Source organism: Centroberyx gerrardi, chromosome 2 (genome assembly GCF_048128805.1).
Source record: "Centroberyx gerrardi isolate f3 chromosome 2, fCenGer3.hap1.cur.20231027, whole genome shotgun sequence".
Classification (NCBI taxonomy): Eukaryota; Metazoa; Chordata; class Actinopteri; order Beryciformes; family Berycidae; genus Centroberyx; species Centroberyx gerrardi.
In genome coordinates this window covers 30,980,762-30,994,702 of record NC_135998.1, presented here as the reverse complement: position 1 = coordinate 30,994,702, position 13,941 = coordinate 30,980,762, and the positions used below count along the sequence as shown (strand labels likewise).

Sequence of the window (13,941 nt, the reverse complement as noted above, 5' to 3'; positions counted from 1 at the left end):
GCGCTTTCAGTCAATTCAATTCAATGCAATGAACTGAAGCATTGCGACACCTAAGTCCACTAACGTTACTTAAATACCACAAGTTAATAATGTTACCTACCATTAAAGTTTGCAGGGCAGCACAAGACGTCTTATCAAGTTACTATTTATCAGAAATCAGAATCAGAATCAGAAATACTTTATTGATCCCCGAGGGGAAATTGGGTTTTGTTGCAGTTGCTCACAGAAATATATATAGGCATAGAGAAATTATAAGAAAAATAGAAATAAGAAAATAAATATAAAAATATGTAGAATATGTGCATTATACTACAATAAAATAAAAATAGGTAAAGTATGTGCATTATAAAAATATGTGCAAATAAAAATATGTAAAGTATGTGCATTATACTACAATATATAACAAGAATAATATAGAAATAAGAAAAATAAGAATTTGTGGGTGGGTGTGGGGGAGGAGGAGTAGGAGGAAATCCCTGACCTGGGCCTTTCACTCCTGCTTTTTTCCTTCCCCTTTGTTTTAAATTATTGCACAAAATTATTACCGGAATCAGTATTGCACAGTTTAAAATATAAGTTATAAATTATGGGGTTATTGAAGCTGCTGACAGGGGTGAAATAAGTCCAAGGTCCAGTCTATTGAGTCTATTGACTCAGAGTGTCTGACACTCTGAGGGAGGAGTTGAAAAGTTTGATGGCCACAGGCAGGAATGACTTCCTGTGGCGCTCTGTGGTGCATCTCGGTGGAATGAGTCTTGCACTGAATGTACTCCTGTGCTTGACCGGCACGTCATGGAGTGGGTGGGAGACATTGTCCAAGATGACACGTAACTTGGACAGCATCCTCGTCTCTGACACTGCCGCCAGAGAGTCCAGCTCCACCCCCACAACGTCACTGGCCTTGCGGATCAGTTTGTCGAGTCTGTTGGCGTCCGCTACCCTCAACCTGCTGCCCCAGCACACAACAGCAAACAGGAGAGCACCGGCCACCATAGACTCATAAAACATCCTCAGCATTGTCCGGCAGATGTTGAAAGACCTCAGCCTCCTCAGAAAGTAGAGACGGCTCTGGCCCTTCTTGTAGAGGGCTTCAGTGTTCTTAGCCCAAGTCCCGTTACTAACACAGGTGAGTTTGGAACAAATTGTGGAATTTTAAGTTTCACTTTCATTTCCACACCGGAAGACTCTGTGGATTGAGTACAATGCTGCTGATCTACTGGTCTGTCATCACCAAATGACAAACATGACATGATGTGCACATTATGCCGCATTAGAGATCAATTTAGATCAATTTTTATACATTGACCAACTTTTGATTTTGTGGCGGTGCGCCACACATGAGCGGGGATGTATGAGAAACACTGCATCTCATCATAGACAAATCAGACCATTTGCAACTGCAATAATGCTGGACTACTGCTGCAGTATGACACAATGGTTTGTTAACCGGCTGCACGAACACCAGTGTATTGCTGTAATATTTTAATGTTTGGAGCTAGACGTATTGACTGACGCATTTTAAGAGAGCTATCACTACAATATGACATCAGCCCACCATCTGCTGCCTGCAGCTGGGAAGCCTCAGACAGACATTCCCATAACCCACAAGGGGATAACTGGTACTAGCGCTGATCTTTTTTGTGAACTTTTGTGAACTGTCTCTCTCTATCTAGCTGTCATCTCTCTTGCAAAGTAGAATTACTCAACCATGGCATTAATAGTGACAATGAACAGAAAATAATGACTCTTCGCAATCATTTCTAAAAAAAAGAATAATACGTTGAGGCATAAAAGACGTTAAATCTCTATGGGTTTTCCCCATTCACGTGTGCTGGTGAGGACTCTTGTAGTCATTTAATTTGACAGCGGTAATTTACAGTGAGGTAGAGCAGGCTTGCAATATTTCACCCTGAGTGGTTTAGACAAATTTGGGAAAGTCTGTCTTAGTGTTTTTTCTTGCCAATGTGTGACCCAACACGTTTTCTCAGGCACAAACCACAGAAGTACAGAGCCTTTTTGAGTGCTATTAATTTCCATCAGATGCACAGGGTCTCAAAAGGGTCTATTTTATTTTTTATTTTTTTGTAGTTGATTATTTTTTTGCAGTGAGGCTATGGTCTTTTTTCGGCAACGCTGGAAAGCGGTTTTGATGTCTAGGCTGACATTTAAGATCATTTTAAGCAGCATCTGTGGTTTAAATACCTGGTATGTGTGCAGTTTTCATTGCAAATTAAAGTAAGTGGCAGGTCCAAATGATTTAAAACACTATTTCTGCATGTTTAGCTAACCTATATAGTTGTTGGAGCACATCTTGGTTAGATAGCATGTTGGGACAAACCTATGTCCCACATCCTACCACCCAACACCACCAACGAATCTTTTCACTCACTCCAGCCAAGAGTTTCCCTTCCTTCAGAGCACCTTAATTCTAGTCATTGTTGGATATAACAAAGCCTTGTCTTCATCCCATATGTATGCTTTTGTAAATACAGTGTTTTGGTTGGTTCCTTCCAGTGTATTGTGAGGTTTCCACTAGAGGCCCCCACCCACTCCTCGCCTTTCCCCCATAATCCTCAATCACACTGGAACCCCAGTCTGACCTGACTTTTGAATGCCAGGTCACGGTCAACATACTCTCCATATGGGGTAAGCATAAAGGCAAAGATCAATATGCTTGGCAATAGTGTCGCTACTGGACTCGACGGTGAAATTTATAGTGAGCACCACTGGAGGCAACAGTGGAATGAGGGGCCCGGAGAGTTGGCGAGCCAAGCAGACAAAAGATGACACTGAAATGACCTCTGCTCCCTGTTGCGAGCGCTGCTTTCCAACTTCTCTTCCATTGAAAACCATTTGTGAGGACATGACGGCTCGAAGACTTATAGAACATATTAAGAGAGGCGGATCTGCTTTTTGTCTTTTCCACTGACTGGCCGTTTATATGTTTTTATGCTCTCGATCACCGCTTAGGAAAAATTTAGAAAACTTTCTTCTGGTCTGGTCCTGAGAAAAAGGGGGTTTATGATCCATGACTGTATCCACAAGCGAGGTTAACTAAATTTAAATCTCTATAGAAAGACTGATGGTCCAGTCCCAGAGAAAATGTAAAATGGTCACAGTCAGAAAATTAAAAGTTAAAGTAAGAATCAACATTTTCATATAAATAAATGTCTGTTTTGCAGCTTTCTATCACTCGCTCCACTTCAATTTCTACCTTTGCATAGTCCATTCTTGTACACACCTTTTCTGCTTTAGCCTGTGCCTCCACTGCAGCCACACTAACATTGGACCTAGTGGAGTATCATGAGGATGATGATGCTGCCAACTCTAACCTGAGTTCCAAGCCACAAAGCTCAGCGGGACATGGGGAACTTAACATCTTGCACTGTGCTGTAGTGTGTTTCCAGTACATGGGGTTGCTCTTTAAGTGTCATACTCTTTTCACACATGGCTAAACAGTGAGCTAAACACTCTCCCAATAAAGTGATGACAATATGAGTTTTATGGAAGCTGTGGAAAATTGTGGAAAAAGCTACAAAATCAATGAAATTCTATTGATATAGTATGTATCAACAGTGTAGCAATAAAATGATGAATTACTGCCAATGCACCATGCAATGCCATGTGCAATAATCGATACAGACTATTTAGGTTTAGCCCCAGTATCACCAATGCCAAAGCAACACAAATTAATGTTTCCTATAACAATCTTCAGCAGCAGCAGGTATGAAGTATAACTACATACTACATAATGTAGAGTAGTCTTTCTTTATAGCCACAATAGGAGAAATATCAAGGTAAGTAGTACAACAGAGGTAAAGTAAACTTAGCAGCTTAGCAGCTTAGCAGCTGCAACAGCAATGGCCAGGTCTAGCTTAAGATGAAGACTAGCATGACCAACAAAGGTAAGTGAAACTCTCAAAAGCAACATTCGTCTAGCATACGCTTTTTCAAGGGCATAAAAACATGGATGTCACCACACAGTCTTTGCCCCATCTTTTCTTTTCACAAAATTAAGCGCTGGTTTGAATTGAAAAACCAGTACATGAAAGCTTTTAAATTTGCTGATCTAAACACCTGATGTTGACTGGGAATTTCCTGGGAGAAACCTCTGGCGCACAGTAAGTGATGCGCTTTACATTTATGGTTTGGAATAAATAGAAGAAGAAGAACTGGGTAGTAAGCATGAGCAGTGATAGCCACCATGGCTGAACAGACAAAGAAAAGAGAAACTCAAACTGCATCAACAGAAAATCCAAGGAAAAAGACGTCACAGTACTGGACACACTGTTTGATTGACAGGTGATCTCTGGGAAGAGCAGTGCAGAAACACCACAGTAGTGAGCGCTTAGCATCAAAGATGGAGGCAAAATTAAACAAGGATCTATGTAATGTTATTTCATCAAATAAAGAAAGAACACATTTGAACAAAACAAAAGAAACATAAGCAGATGCAGATCAAGCCCACATTCCCTCCTAAAGCCTTGCACAAAAAAAAAAAAAAAAAACCTGAATCGTGACACACTGCACCAAAATTGTGGCCTATGGACCATCATTACAGGTCTCACACATTGTTAGGTTATAAATACCTGGACAGCTATGCATTTGCCACCTACACCTCCCCTGTGCCTCATAGTCCCTTCACCATGCTGATAAAGTATTTAATCATCAGAAAAGAGAGTCTGCACGCCTCTCATCTACTGAGCCTTGCCAGCATGCCGTTCTGTTTTTTCACTGTGGAAACACTGTCAAAGCATGAAATGACACAGGTTTATATATACATGCAGAACATGACAGGTTTATACAGAATATAAATCTTGCACATGCTGTTAGGTAGACAGAGTGGAATACTTTCAGACAAAGGTTGGTTATGGTGTTATGGAGACTATGAGATCATGTTCCTCTGCTGTTCCCCATTACCAAGTGTGGTTTTTGACATGGGCAAGTGATAATTAACTCACTGAGATATAATGGAGATAATGACAGACTATTACTGTGTTCCATTAAGCACTAACAAAACTATTTTCAAGTGCACAATCTAGCGTGACCCCTCTGTACTCCGATCAACATCTAATGAAGCGACCAAAAATGAAGTAAGAAAATGCAATGAAAAATCCCATCAAGGCGGGCCGTAAGTGAATCCGAAACTGTGTACAAGTTTATTGTTTTTTGTTTACTTTTAATAGACTCATGGTATCAACTCAGCAAGATTATATAAAATAAGAAAATAAAAACCACAGTCAATTAGTTTTAGTTAATTTAGTTAAAGTAGAAGTAAAGAAGCACGGATGCAATGATACAAAAAAAAAAAAACACAAAAAGAGAAAAAAATCTTTTGTGTAGGTGAGATAAAAACATATTACCTGAAAATAAACGAAACTTACAAACAAATGAACAACAAAAAGTTCATTTGAATCCAAGGCTACGTTCACACCGATGGCCTTCATGCTCCATTCGGAATTGCTCATATCTATGCATATCTGTGTGTGTGTGTATGTACAGTATGTGTGTGTGTGTGAGCGTGTGTGTGTTAAAGCAGAAAAGTAGAAAAAGAGACAAAGAGATCATTTGTGTGTTGAGTTTCTATGGGAAAACTTCAAGTAGTTTTGTTCGTCAGACAGGTTTCGAGTCTATATTTGAAATTGTTGAAAGATTTCGATTTATTAGCAATGCGAATGCAACAATTTCCTATCGTGAGGAGAACATCACTACAGTATTATTCATGGCAGTGTGTTGAACATTATATGGAGTGTGGAAGATATTTTTTGCTAAACTGATTGAAAAAGAATAACCTTTGTTTTTCCCTTGATCACTTTTCCCCTTTGGTTGATTACATTTCCCTATTTTTGACTTCTATGCCTTTTATTTTCTTTCAAGATGATTGTATCACCACCCTACATGTATAAAAAGACCTTGCTAAAGACAGTGCAAGGAGAGAGACTATCCTCCTGTCCTGTGTGCACAGGTAGCTATAACAGCATCAGCAACAGCTTATGCTCATTGGCTGATTATCAAATCCAAGAACTCCAAGTTGATACTTGTGTCCTTGTGGAGAACGTTCTTCCCACGTTGTCTTGGGGAGAACGAGCTTCTGATGAAAGTAAGCACAGAGAAGCTTCCTGACAGTTTGAGATGGACTGTGTGCTTCACATCGCACGCTGATTAATTAAGACACACAGCTGTTCATTTTCCCACCTGTTAACTGGCTCTGTACTGCAGACTGCAGCGCTGCTCGCCGTTGTCGCAATGAATCTTGGGGCTTTCAATTCGTTCTCGTCGGTCAAGTCACCATCCGATGCATCCTCGATATTTTGAGGTTGGCAAGGAAACTTACGGGTTTTCTATCCGTCCTCCGTTCTGTCGTTCTTTTGATTTGGAATCGTGCTTCGGCGGTTAGATATTGCGAAAAACGCATCATGGAGGACACAAGAACGCACAAGGACGCATATTGATAATCAGCCATTGTGATTTCTTCCTTTGGAAAAATAAGGTCAGGAGGTATTTTGCTGTACATTTGGAATGTGTGGTTCAGGTCCTTTTGAATATGAAGTGATATTCAATGATGTACTTGCGAAGCTCTAAGGAGTCCATGCTGGAAATGAGAAACAGTTTGGTAAACCGCAGGAAACTGAAAGACAGAGGCTGATCTCAAGGGATCAGAACAACGAGGGACTAATCTGACAAGAGTAAAGGAAAATACTGCAACCAGACAAATCCTTACGGAGATGAAAAAATAAATCTTTTCCAACCAAAGACTTGACTGAATCTGTGATACAAAATGAAGTTGTCTTAACCCTTTCTGGCTGTGTAGAATGAGACAATGTTGAATTTCTTTCTGTATAACATTTATCAGAAAAAAAGCCTGCAGCTGTCCATGTGTCTTGCCATATTGACCCTATATTAGGCTTGGGCGATATCCAAAATGTAATATTGCGATACTGTCCCACCAAAATATCACGATATTTGATATTATTGCAGGGGAAATTTTATCTTACTATTCATATTCCTGCTATTTCCAGGAAAACGGGCTGATTGTGGAAAAGGGAACCCACTTAAATTAAAAAGACACATTTTTCACTTCATATATATGCATATTATAGTATATAGTTATTATAGTCCATTTTCGTGGTCTTGTGCCATCCAGCACTATTCAATTAGAACTCATATTGAAATATTAAAACCAGGACCCATCAGTGTTCATTTAAATGGCCTGAAAGAAAATGGCATACAAGATTTCACAGCTCACAAACGACTGTCTGTGATATGGAACAAATCACTTTAACCATTTTATAAGAACTAACCGGGGGATACCCTGTTTGGAAATAGGCACGGGCCGACCCCGCTTTACGACTACTAAACATGCATAATCGGATCCACTAGCAACAGTGGAAACTATTTTTGACTGGAGAGACAGCCAGGCACTATTAAACCGACTCACACGGCACGCTGTAAATCCTTATCACCAAAACGTGGCCATGTGAGTACTAAAGCGGTCCTAAATGGGTTTTTCCAACTGTGGTCCTAATGTCATCCTTAAAGCAATATTCCACTTAGTTTTAACATGGGGGTTATTTGGCACTTGACCACCACTGCTGTGATTTTCAATTGACTGTTGGTCCAACGTTTAGAACATAATTTCACCAAATAGCATTTTTATTGATAGAAGAGAACATAGCGGAGTGATATCATTTAGGAGAGATAGTTCCTGTTTGGGAGACCGGATCTACTTTTATTTTTAAAGACTAATTTTAGTGTAAACCAAGAATAGAAATGCAAGATGACGACTGACCCAGGATTGCTTTGTTGTCTTAAAAGCAGGATCTGTTGTTGAATCTGTTCACCAATGTGTTAAATGTCAGTTTTCAGTCTATTTTCGTGGCCTCATTCAAATGAATGGGAAGTAAAAATCTGAACACTACAAACTCGTCCAGCTGCATCTGATCTTGGTGATTAGTTTATATTCTGGTTTTCATGATGGTCAAGAGCCAAATAACCCCCATGTTAAAACGAAGTGGAATATTGCTTTAAATAAGTGTTCTATTGAGGAAACATTGAGGATTTGCATATCGCTGTAACTCCAATCTTGGTGATTTTCATGTTTTAACTTCAGCTGAAGGATTTCATGCTCCGGTATGGGCTGAGAAACTTCTACCACCTTTGGTTTTATAAAACCTTCTCGTAACCCATTTGATAAACTGAAAACTGCATGGTGGTCAAACTAATAACAAGGCTGCTCTTCTTACTCCCTGAAAAGTTGACCTTTCAGAGATAAGTTTTTCACCAGTGATGATATACAATTTTTAAGTCATTTCCACTTGCATTGGAACATCTTCACTTGAAGTTCAAGTTAATTTATTTATATAAGGAGAGAATGAGCCAAACTAGATCTAACTGATCATCAATCAACCATAGAACAGAATGCTGTAAGACAAACACAAGGAAGCAGAACAAAGCACAATGAACTGCACAAGGCCGTTATGTCTTGCAAATTTTAGCAAAACATAACAGCCTACCTGGCACCACCAGCCTTAGACTAGTGATGGAGAGTCGACTCCAAAAGAATCGATTCTCGATTCCATCACGTCGGTTCTGAGAATGGATTTTACTAATAAACAGAATTGAGTCGACTGCTGTTGCAATCTCGCCTCCAAACTCTGGAATCAAAGAAACTGCTCAATTTAAACAAATTTGTAATAAATTAATTCTGATTTGGGCTTATCTATACTAATCGGTGTCCGATCTGTGTGCCTTGGTCTGATCCATTTCATAACAAGTGGGGGGGGGGGGGGGGGCAGGGGGAGAGGGAGAATTTCAAGGCTCATTGGTTGAATGCCAAACTGTGTTGATTTTCATTTGGAATTGGAAATGATTTAGAATAGAATCTGAATCAAAAAAATGTGGAATCGTCCATCCCTACCTTAGACCCTCGAAACATACAAGGAAAAACTTCCAAGAAAACCTTATTTGGAAAAAACTAAATGGAAGAAACCTTGGGTGGACCTGATCAGATCCAAATTGACATGCTCTTTATTTTGTACGGTCTCAAGGGTTTATGTTGTGCCAGATAAAAACAATAAAAATTGGAAAGGCGCATACATAGGATATTTTCCCTTGGATTATGGAACTTTGAAATTCGCCTCAGTGTGTACTTTGTAAGGATGTTAAGAGCATCCTTGGATAACGCATGAAAAGCTCTTCGACATGTGAGTGTAAAACTGCTCACTACTGTTGAGCTTGGAACAACTTTCACCACAAAAACACTGAGAACGGAAGCTTGATCTACAGTTCAGCCACAACTGACTGGGCCTATTTGATTACCATAGATTGCCATAAACCTTGACCTACAAAATCTTACCTAGAAAACTGAATTTCCCATACTTCATGTAATTTTAAAAATAAAAGCCTACATGTAACAATGTGTGTATCTTCAGTTCATTGACATATGATACCAATTGCAACAGATCACCATTTACACCGCTCAGATAATTTGAATTTCTAGCAAAGATAACATAGGTGGAAAAAGCTGATGAGGTGGGAGTTAAGGTAAGCTGCAGGCTGAGCTGAACAAATGGGTCTTGAGTCTGGACTAAAATACTGAACCAGTACTGTATGTGATTCTGTATGTGAAGAGATAATGGAGGTATAGACTGGACTTTTGGACCCATGGTGTAATCGAAGTGAGTGGAAAAAAAACATTTTAGTCTGCTTTTTTTTTTGCTTTCCACAAGAAATTAGCATAGGTTTCCATTAATTGAGCAAATATATACATACAATTAAATTGAAATCATTCCAAAAAAAATTCTGTTTAAATGATTTGAGTAGTGATGGGCGAATGGCACCTGGCTCCTGCACCGCTTAAAAGCAGTCACTTTTTTCTATTTCTCATCTTTATGGGAATCAATACAGTAAAATAATGGTTGTTCATGCATAAATATGTAATTTACCATGCCATCTAGCCTGTGATGAATGCTCTATGTAAAACCCTTACAAAGAATGTGTCAACCGGATGTCTTACCGCCCAGGTTTTGCTCAGTCTGAATATGGGAGCGCTCTGCAGGGCCGACACCACCGACACCAACGAGTGGAGGTTGTTCAGCTCCAGCAGTTTCTGGAAACAAAGGGAAAAGAGGTAAGAGGTGTTGTATGCTATAGTTTATAAATCTGAGAATAAATGTACCCATTTTTTTTGTGGTGAATCTGTACACGTTTAATTGGGTTAGAGCTGCATTTTGAGTTGCAATGTGTTAAAAAAATTCAAAAATGCTCATTTTCCATATCACTACGAAACCAAACCCCTTAATTTTATCCCTGAAATGTCCTTAATTTCTCCATTACATTAATTATCCATTACAGATAATAGCTTTAAAAAGAGTAAGGTTATTATCATGGGTTTTTAAGGGATTTATTCATGGGTTGATTCACAGAGATACTAGTAATTAAGGGATTTTTCATGCCTTTTGTGCAGTTTACAGGTTATTAATGGAAAGTTCCTGTCTCCCTGAATTTTTCATTAAATTAGAAAGTAAGGAGTCAAAAATTAAAGGGGAATTTAAGGAGGTTTTGATGGGATCTCCTCCATTAATTACTCCCTTAATGAATTTTAAGGGGATTTTGCATGAATTTAGGGGTGAATTAATGTAAATGCAAGGGTATTTTAAGGAATTACTGGTTCGCAGAGAACTCTCTTCAAGAACATATGTGACTATGCCCAAAATGTAGACAACTGATAGACCTCCAGATTACAGCATTAACATCTCTCTCATAATTATTTTACTACTGTGATTGATTATGTGAGGAACACTATAATAATTATAATAATAATATTTTGGTAAATGAACTCTCAAGTCAACTGAGCACTTGGAAGTAACTATGTCCTCATTCTCTGGCTTATTTGGACATTTGTTTATATCACTATGACTCAATGAAATCCCCACATAGCACATGTTAGTTTCAGGATTGGTTATAAGGTCTGGTATCGCTTATTGCAGGTTTAAAAAAATGTATATATATTTTAAGAAGCAACAACCAGATCTCATACATCATCAGGATGTTTTCTCAATTTATGTTTTTCAGTTGATTGTTCTCTTCCCGTCTCCTATAATCGGTTCTGACTTCATGGGTACGGTCAAATTCGGGTCTCGATGTAAAACCGATTGAGAAGTGCTGTGTTAAGATATTTAAAGGCTTTCCCCATTTTCAGCGGTCAATATCCCCGCTGTTTGCCAAGGATATTATGTCATCGTTCCATTTAAGTTCTTGCCTTTCCATCCCACGCTCTGACCTCAGGGAGAAACCCTTTCTGCTGCTATTCCCTGATCGGATCACTCCTCCTCCCTCTCAGGAGAAGAGAGACCTTTTTTGTTTTTGCCATTGGTTTGCCTGCTTTCTCCATTACTCCTCATACACTCTCATAAAGAATCAGGGTAGCTCCTGTATACTTCCGGTCCTGGAGGTTCACAGAGTATAATGGATCCTATGCTGGCAGTGCTTTAGTTTAGGAGTTTTACAAGTAACCGGCAGTGACATTTAAAGGACCAAAAACAACATAAATCTTTAACACAGTTTAAAAAAAACAGCTGTTGGTGATGTACTTGCACTTCTGAACACATTTTGCTGTTTGGTGTATTTTTCTTATTCCTGCGGATAACTGGCCAAACATAGACCACATGACATCACACTGAGATATTTCCAGCAGCTACAATGGAGTTTAATAGCAGAAAAGGTTTCAGCGATCTAAAACATCAGAGGTAAATGTCAGGTTTTGGTGTCAGTCCCTCAGAATCAAAGAGTGAGGGGGATTTTTTGTTGTGTACTTTCAAATTCTTGCTCATTTCTCCAAAGTTTCCTACCCCAGCTTTGAGATGGAATAGGTTTCTAAATGAAAATCTCCTTTAAAACATTTTGCAACATTTTTAGGCATTTGACGCTCTTATCCAGAGTGACTTACAATGAGTGAGCAGGTAGATGTTCAGTGTTGGTCATCTAACTCTACGAGGAAAAGAACTACGCTTACTTTTTCATATTGCTTGGGCAGTGAAGCACCTATTTAAGTAGTAATAGTAGTAATTAGTAATTCTGAACTCACCTTTGCTATTTTGACAAAATGGCTCAGTATTTCCGCTCGGATTTTCAGCGTATGGGCAGTCAGAATTTCTCTCACCAGCCAGAAGCTCACCTGAAAAACAACATACAAACAAACATACATACAGAGAATGGTTAGAGGAACATAACAGCCTCAACATTATGCTTCTCCCAAGAAATGTCATTAATATTGATATTTCTAAATATATTGGACATAGGCCTGTAAAAACATTACTAAAATAAAAGCAGGTTCTCGAAAATGTCTAGAAATTATTACTGAATCATTTACAAATCATTCAGTAATGATCAGTTATCAATTTACTAAAGCTTGTTGAACCAGTGGCAAATATTTAACTAATATTTTATAAAGTAAAGTGTTAGTAAAGATAAGAGTTTCTAAAGAGTTTCTCCATAAAATCACAAGATATTTGCTTCCTTCTCTTATCCACTGCATACAGAAAAAAATTCTGGAGCTCCCCAGACAATTTTAAACCTCGGGCTACATCTATCTCATCAATTTTGAGATAGATGTATAGATAGATGTATAACTGGTATTAAAGCAATGGAAATGTCAATTACTGAATACCAACACTAGTTATTTTGTATAAACCAAGTGGCAATCTAGAAATACTAACACTGGTTGCGTACTTTCTTATCTTGTATGGAAACATACTGAATTTTTTCAGTTGCTGGAAAATGGAAATGGAAACCATCTTGCTACTTTGGTAGGGTCCTATTTGATATTTCAAAGTTGTGCATTTCATTTTCTAACTGAATTTTTTAGATTTGATTCTATTTTTATCACAGTGAGAAGTCAGAAATGCAAGTATATTGCATTTTCTCCCTTGAAAGTGTAAGTACATGCCACTGTACAAAAAGAAACATAAGGCGCTTTAACCATGTTAATGCAACATTCTGGGTTCGAATCCAGCCTGGGACCTTTGCCGCATGCCATTCCACTCTCTCTCCCCAATCTTTCCTGTCTCTCTCTACTTTGAAGTGTCAAATAAAGGCGAAAATGCCTAAAAATGTCTCAATAAAAAAATAAAAATAAATAATAAAGCAGATTTTCAAACATGTACCTCCAGGAAGCGGGAAGCATCATGCCCCCAGAACCCCCAAGCATTTTTGCGGAAGTGTCCTTTAAAGATTATTTTTATGGCATTTCTGCTTTATTAGACAGTTCACAGTGAAGACAGACAGAAAAGGTGGGGGAGAGGGGGTGTAACGAGCAACAAAGGTTCCAGGTCAATGTTGCCCTTTTTGAGAGTTTCAGAGTCTGTGCACACCATTGCATGAATGGATAATCTGTGAACTTATAATCACATTGACAAGTTTTGCGCCCCCTTTGCTCAATTTGTATCTTCAAAGCAAGTGGGTTGCATGGGACAGCAAGGTGATTTGTTACCAGGTTGTTACTAAGTTTCTTTGTTTCTGGTATTCTTTTATTTAATAAAAATGACATTGTTTATACATTTTGAACTGCTAAAATCTGGCTGACATCTTTGTTTTAGCTAAGACACAAGAAAAGCAAATTTAAGTTGGCAATGACATGAAGAACAAGATGCGTACCGAACCATTCCCTCAAAATGAAGTTAAATAACAAACTGTGAACTTGCTCCACCCCACTTAACTCTCTTCTTTCACAGTCCGGCAGGCAAAGTCAATCTTGCTTTCTATGGACCTTGACTGAACAAGTCTGACATATCATGAATCTGTTCTCTTATATTTCAGCAGTCAGACAGTGTCCAGTCATGGTTTATCATCAGAATCCATAACATTTATTGTTGAAATGTGATTAAATTATGATTTGGAGGAATCGTTTGGAAAGAGTAGGACAAAATGGAGAATTTGAGCTTC

The 13,941-nt window shown here is 38.6% G+C and overlaps 1 protein-coding gene across 1 annotated transcript in view; it reads right to left on the bottom strand.

The window, feature by feature from the left end:
* The window catches only part of LOC139926008 (ras-specific guanine nucleotide-releasing factor RalGPS1), an 86,651-nt gene that overhangs the window by 62,376 nt on the left and 10,334 nt on the right, over positions 1-13,941 (bottom strand). The window contains exons 5-6 of the mRNA XM_071917559.2: positions 12,086-12,175; positions 10,016-10,108 (exon numbers count right to left, since the gene is read on the bottom strand). Of these exons, the coding sequence (XP_071773660.1) occupies positions 10,016-10,108; positions 12,086-12,175 (183 nt within the window). The remainder of the gene's footprint in view (positions 1-10,015; positions 10,109-12,085; positions 12,176-13,941) is intronic.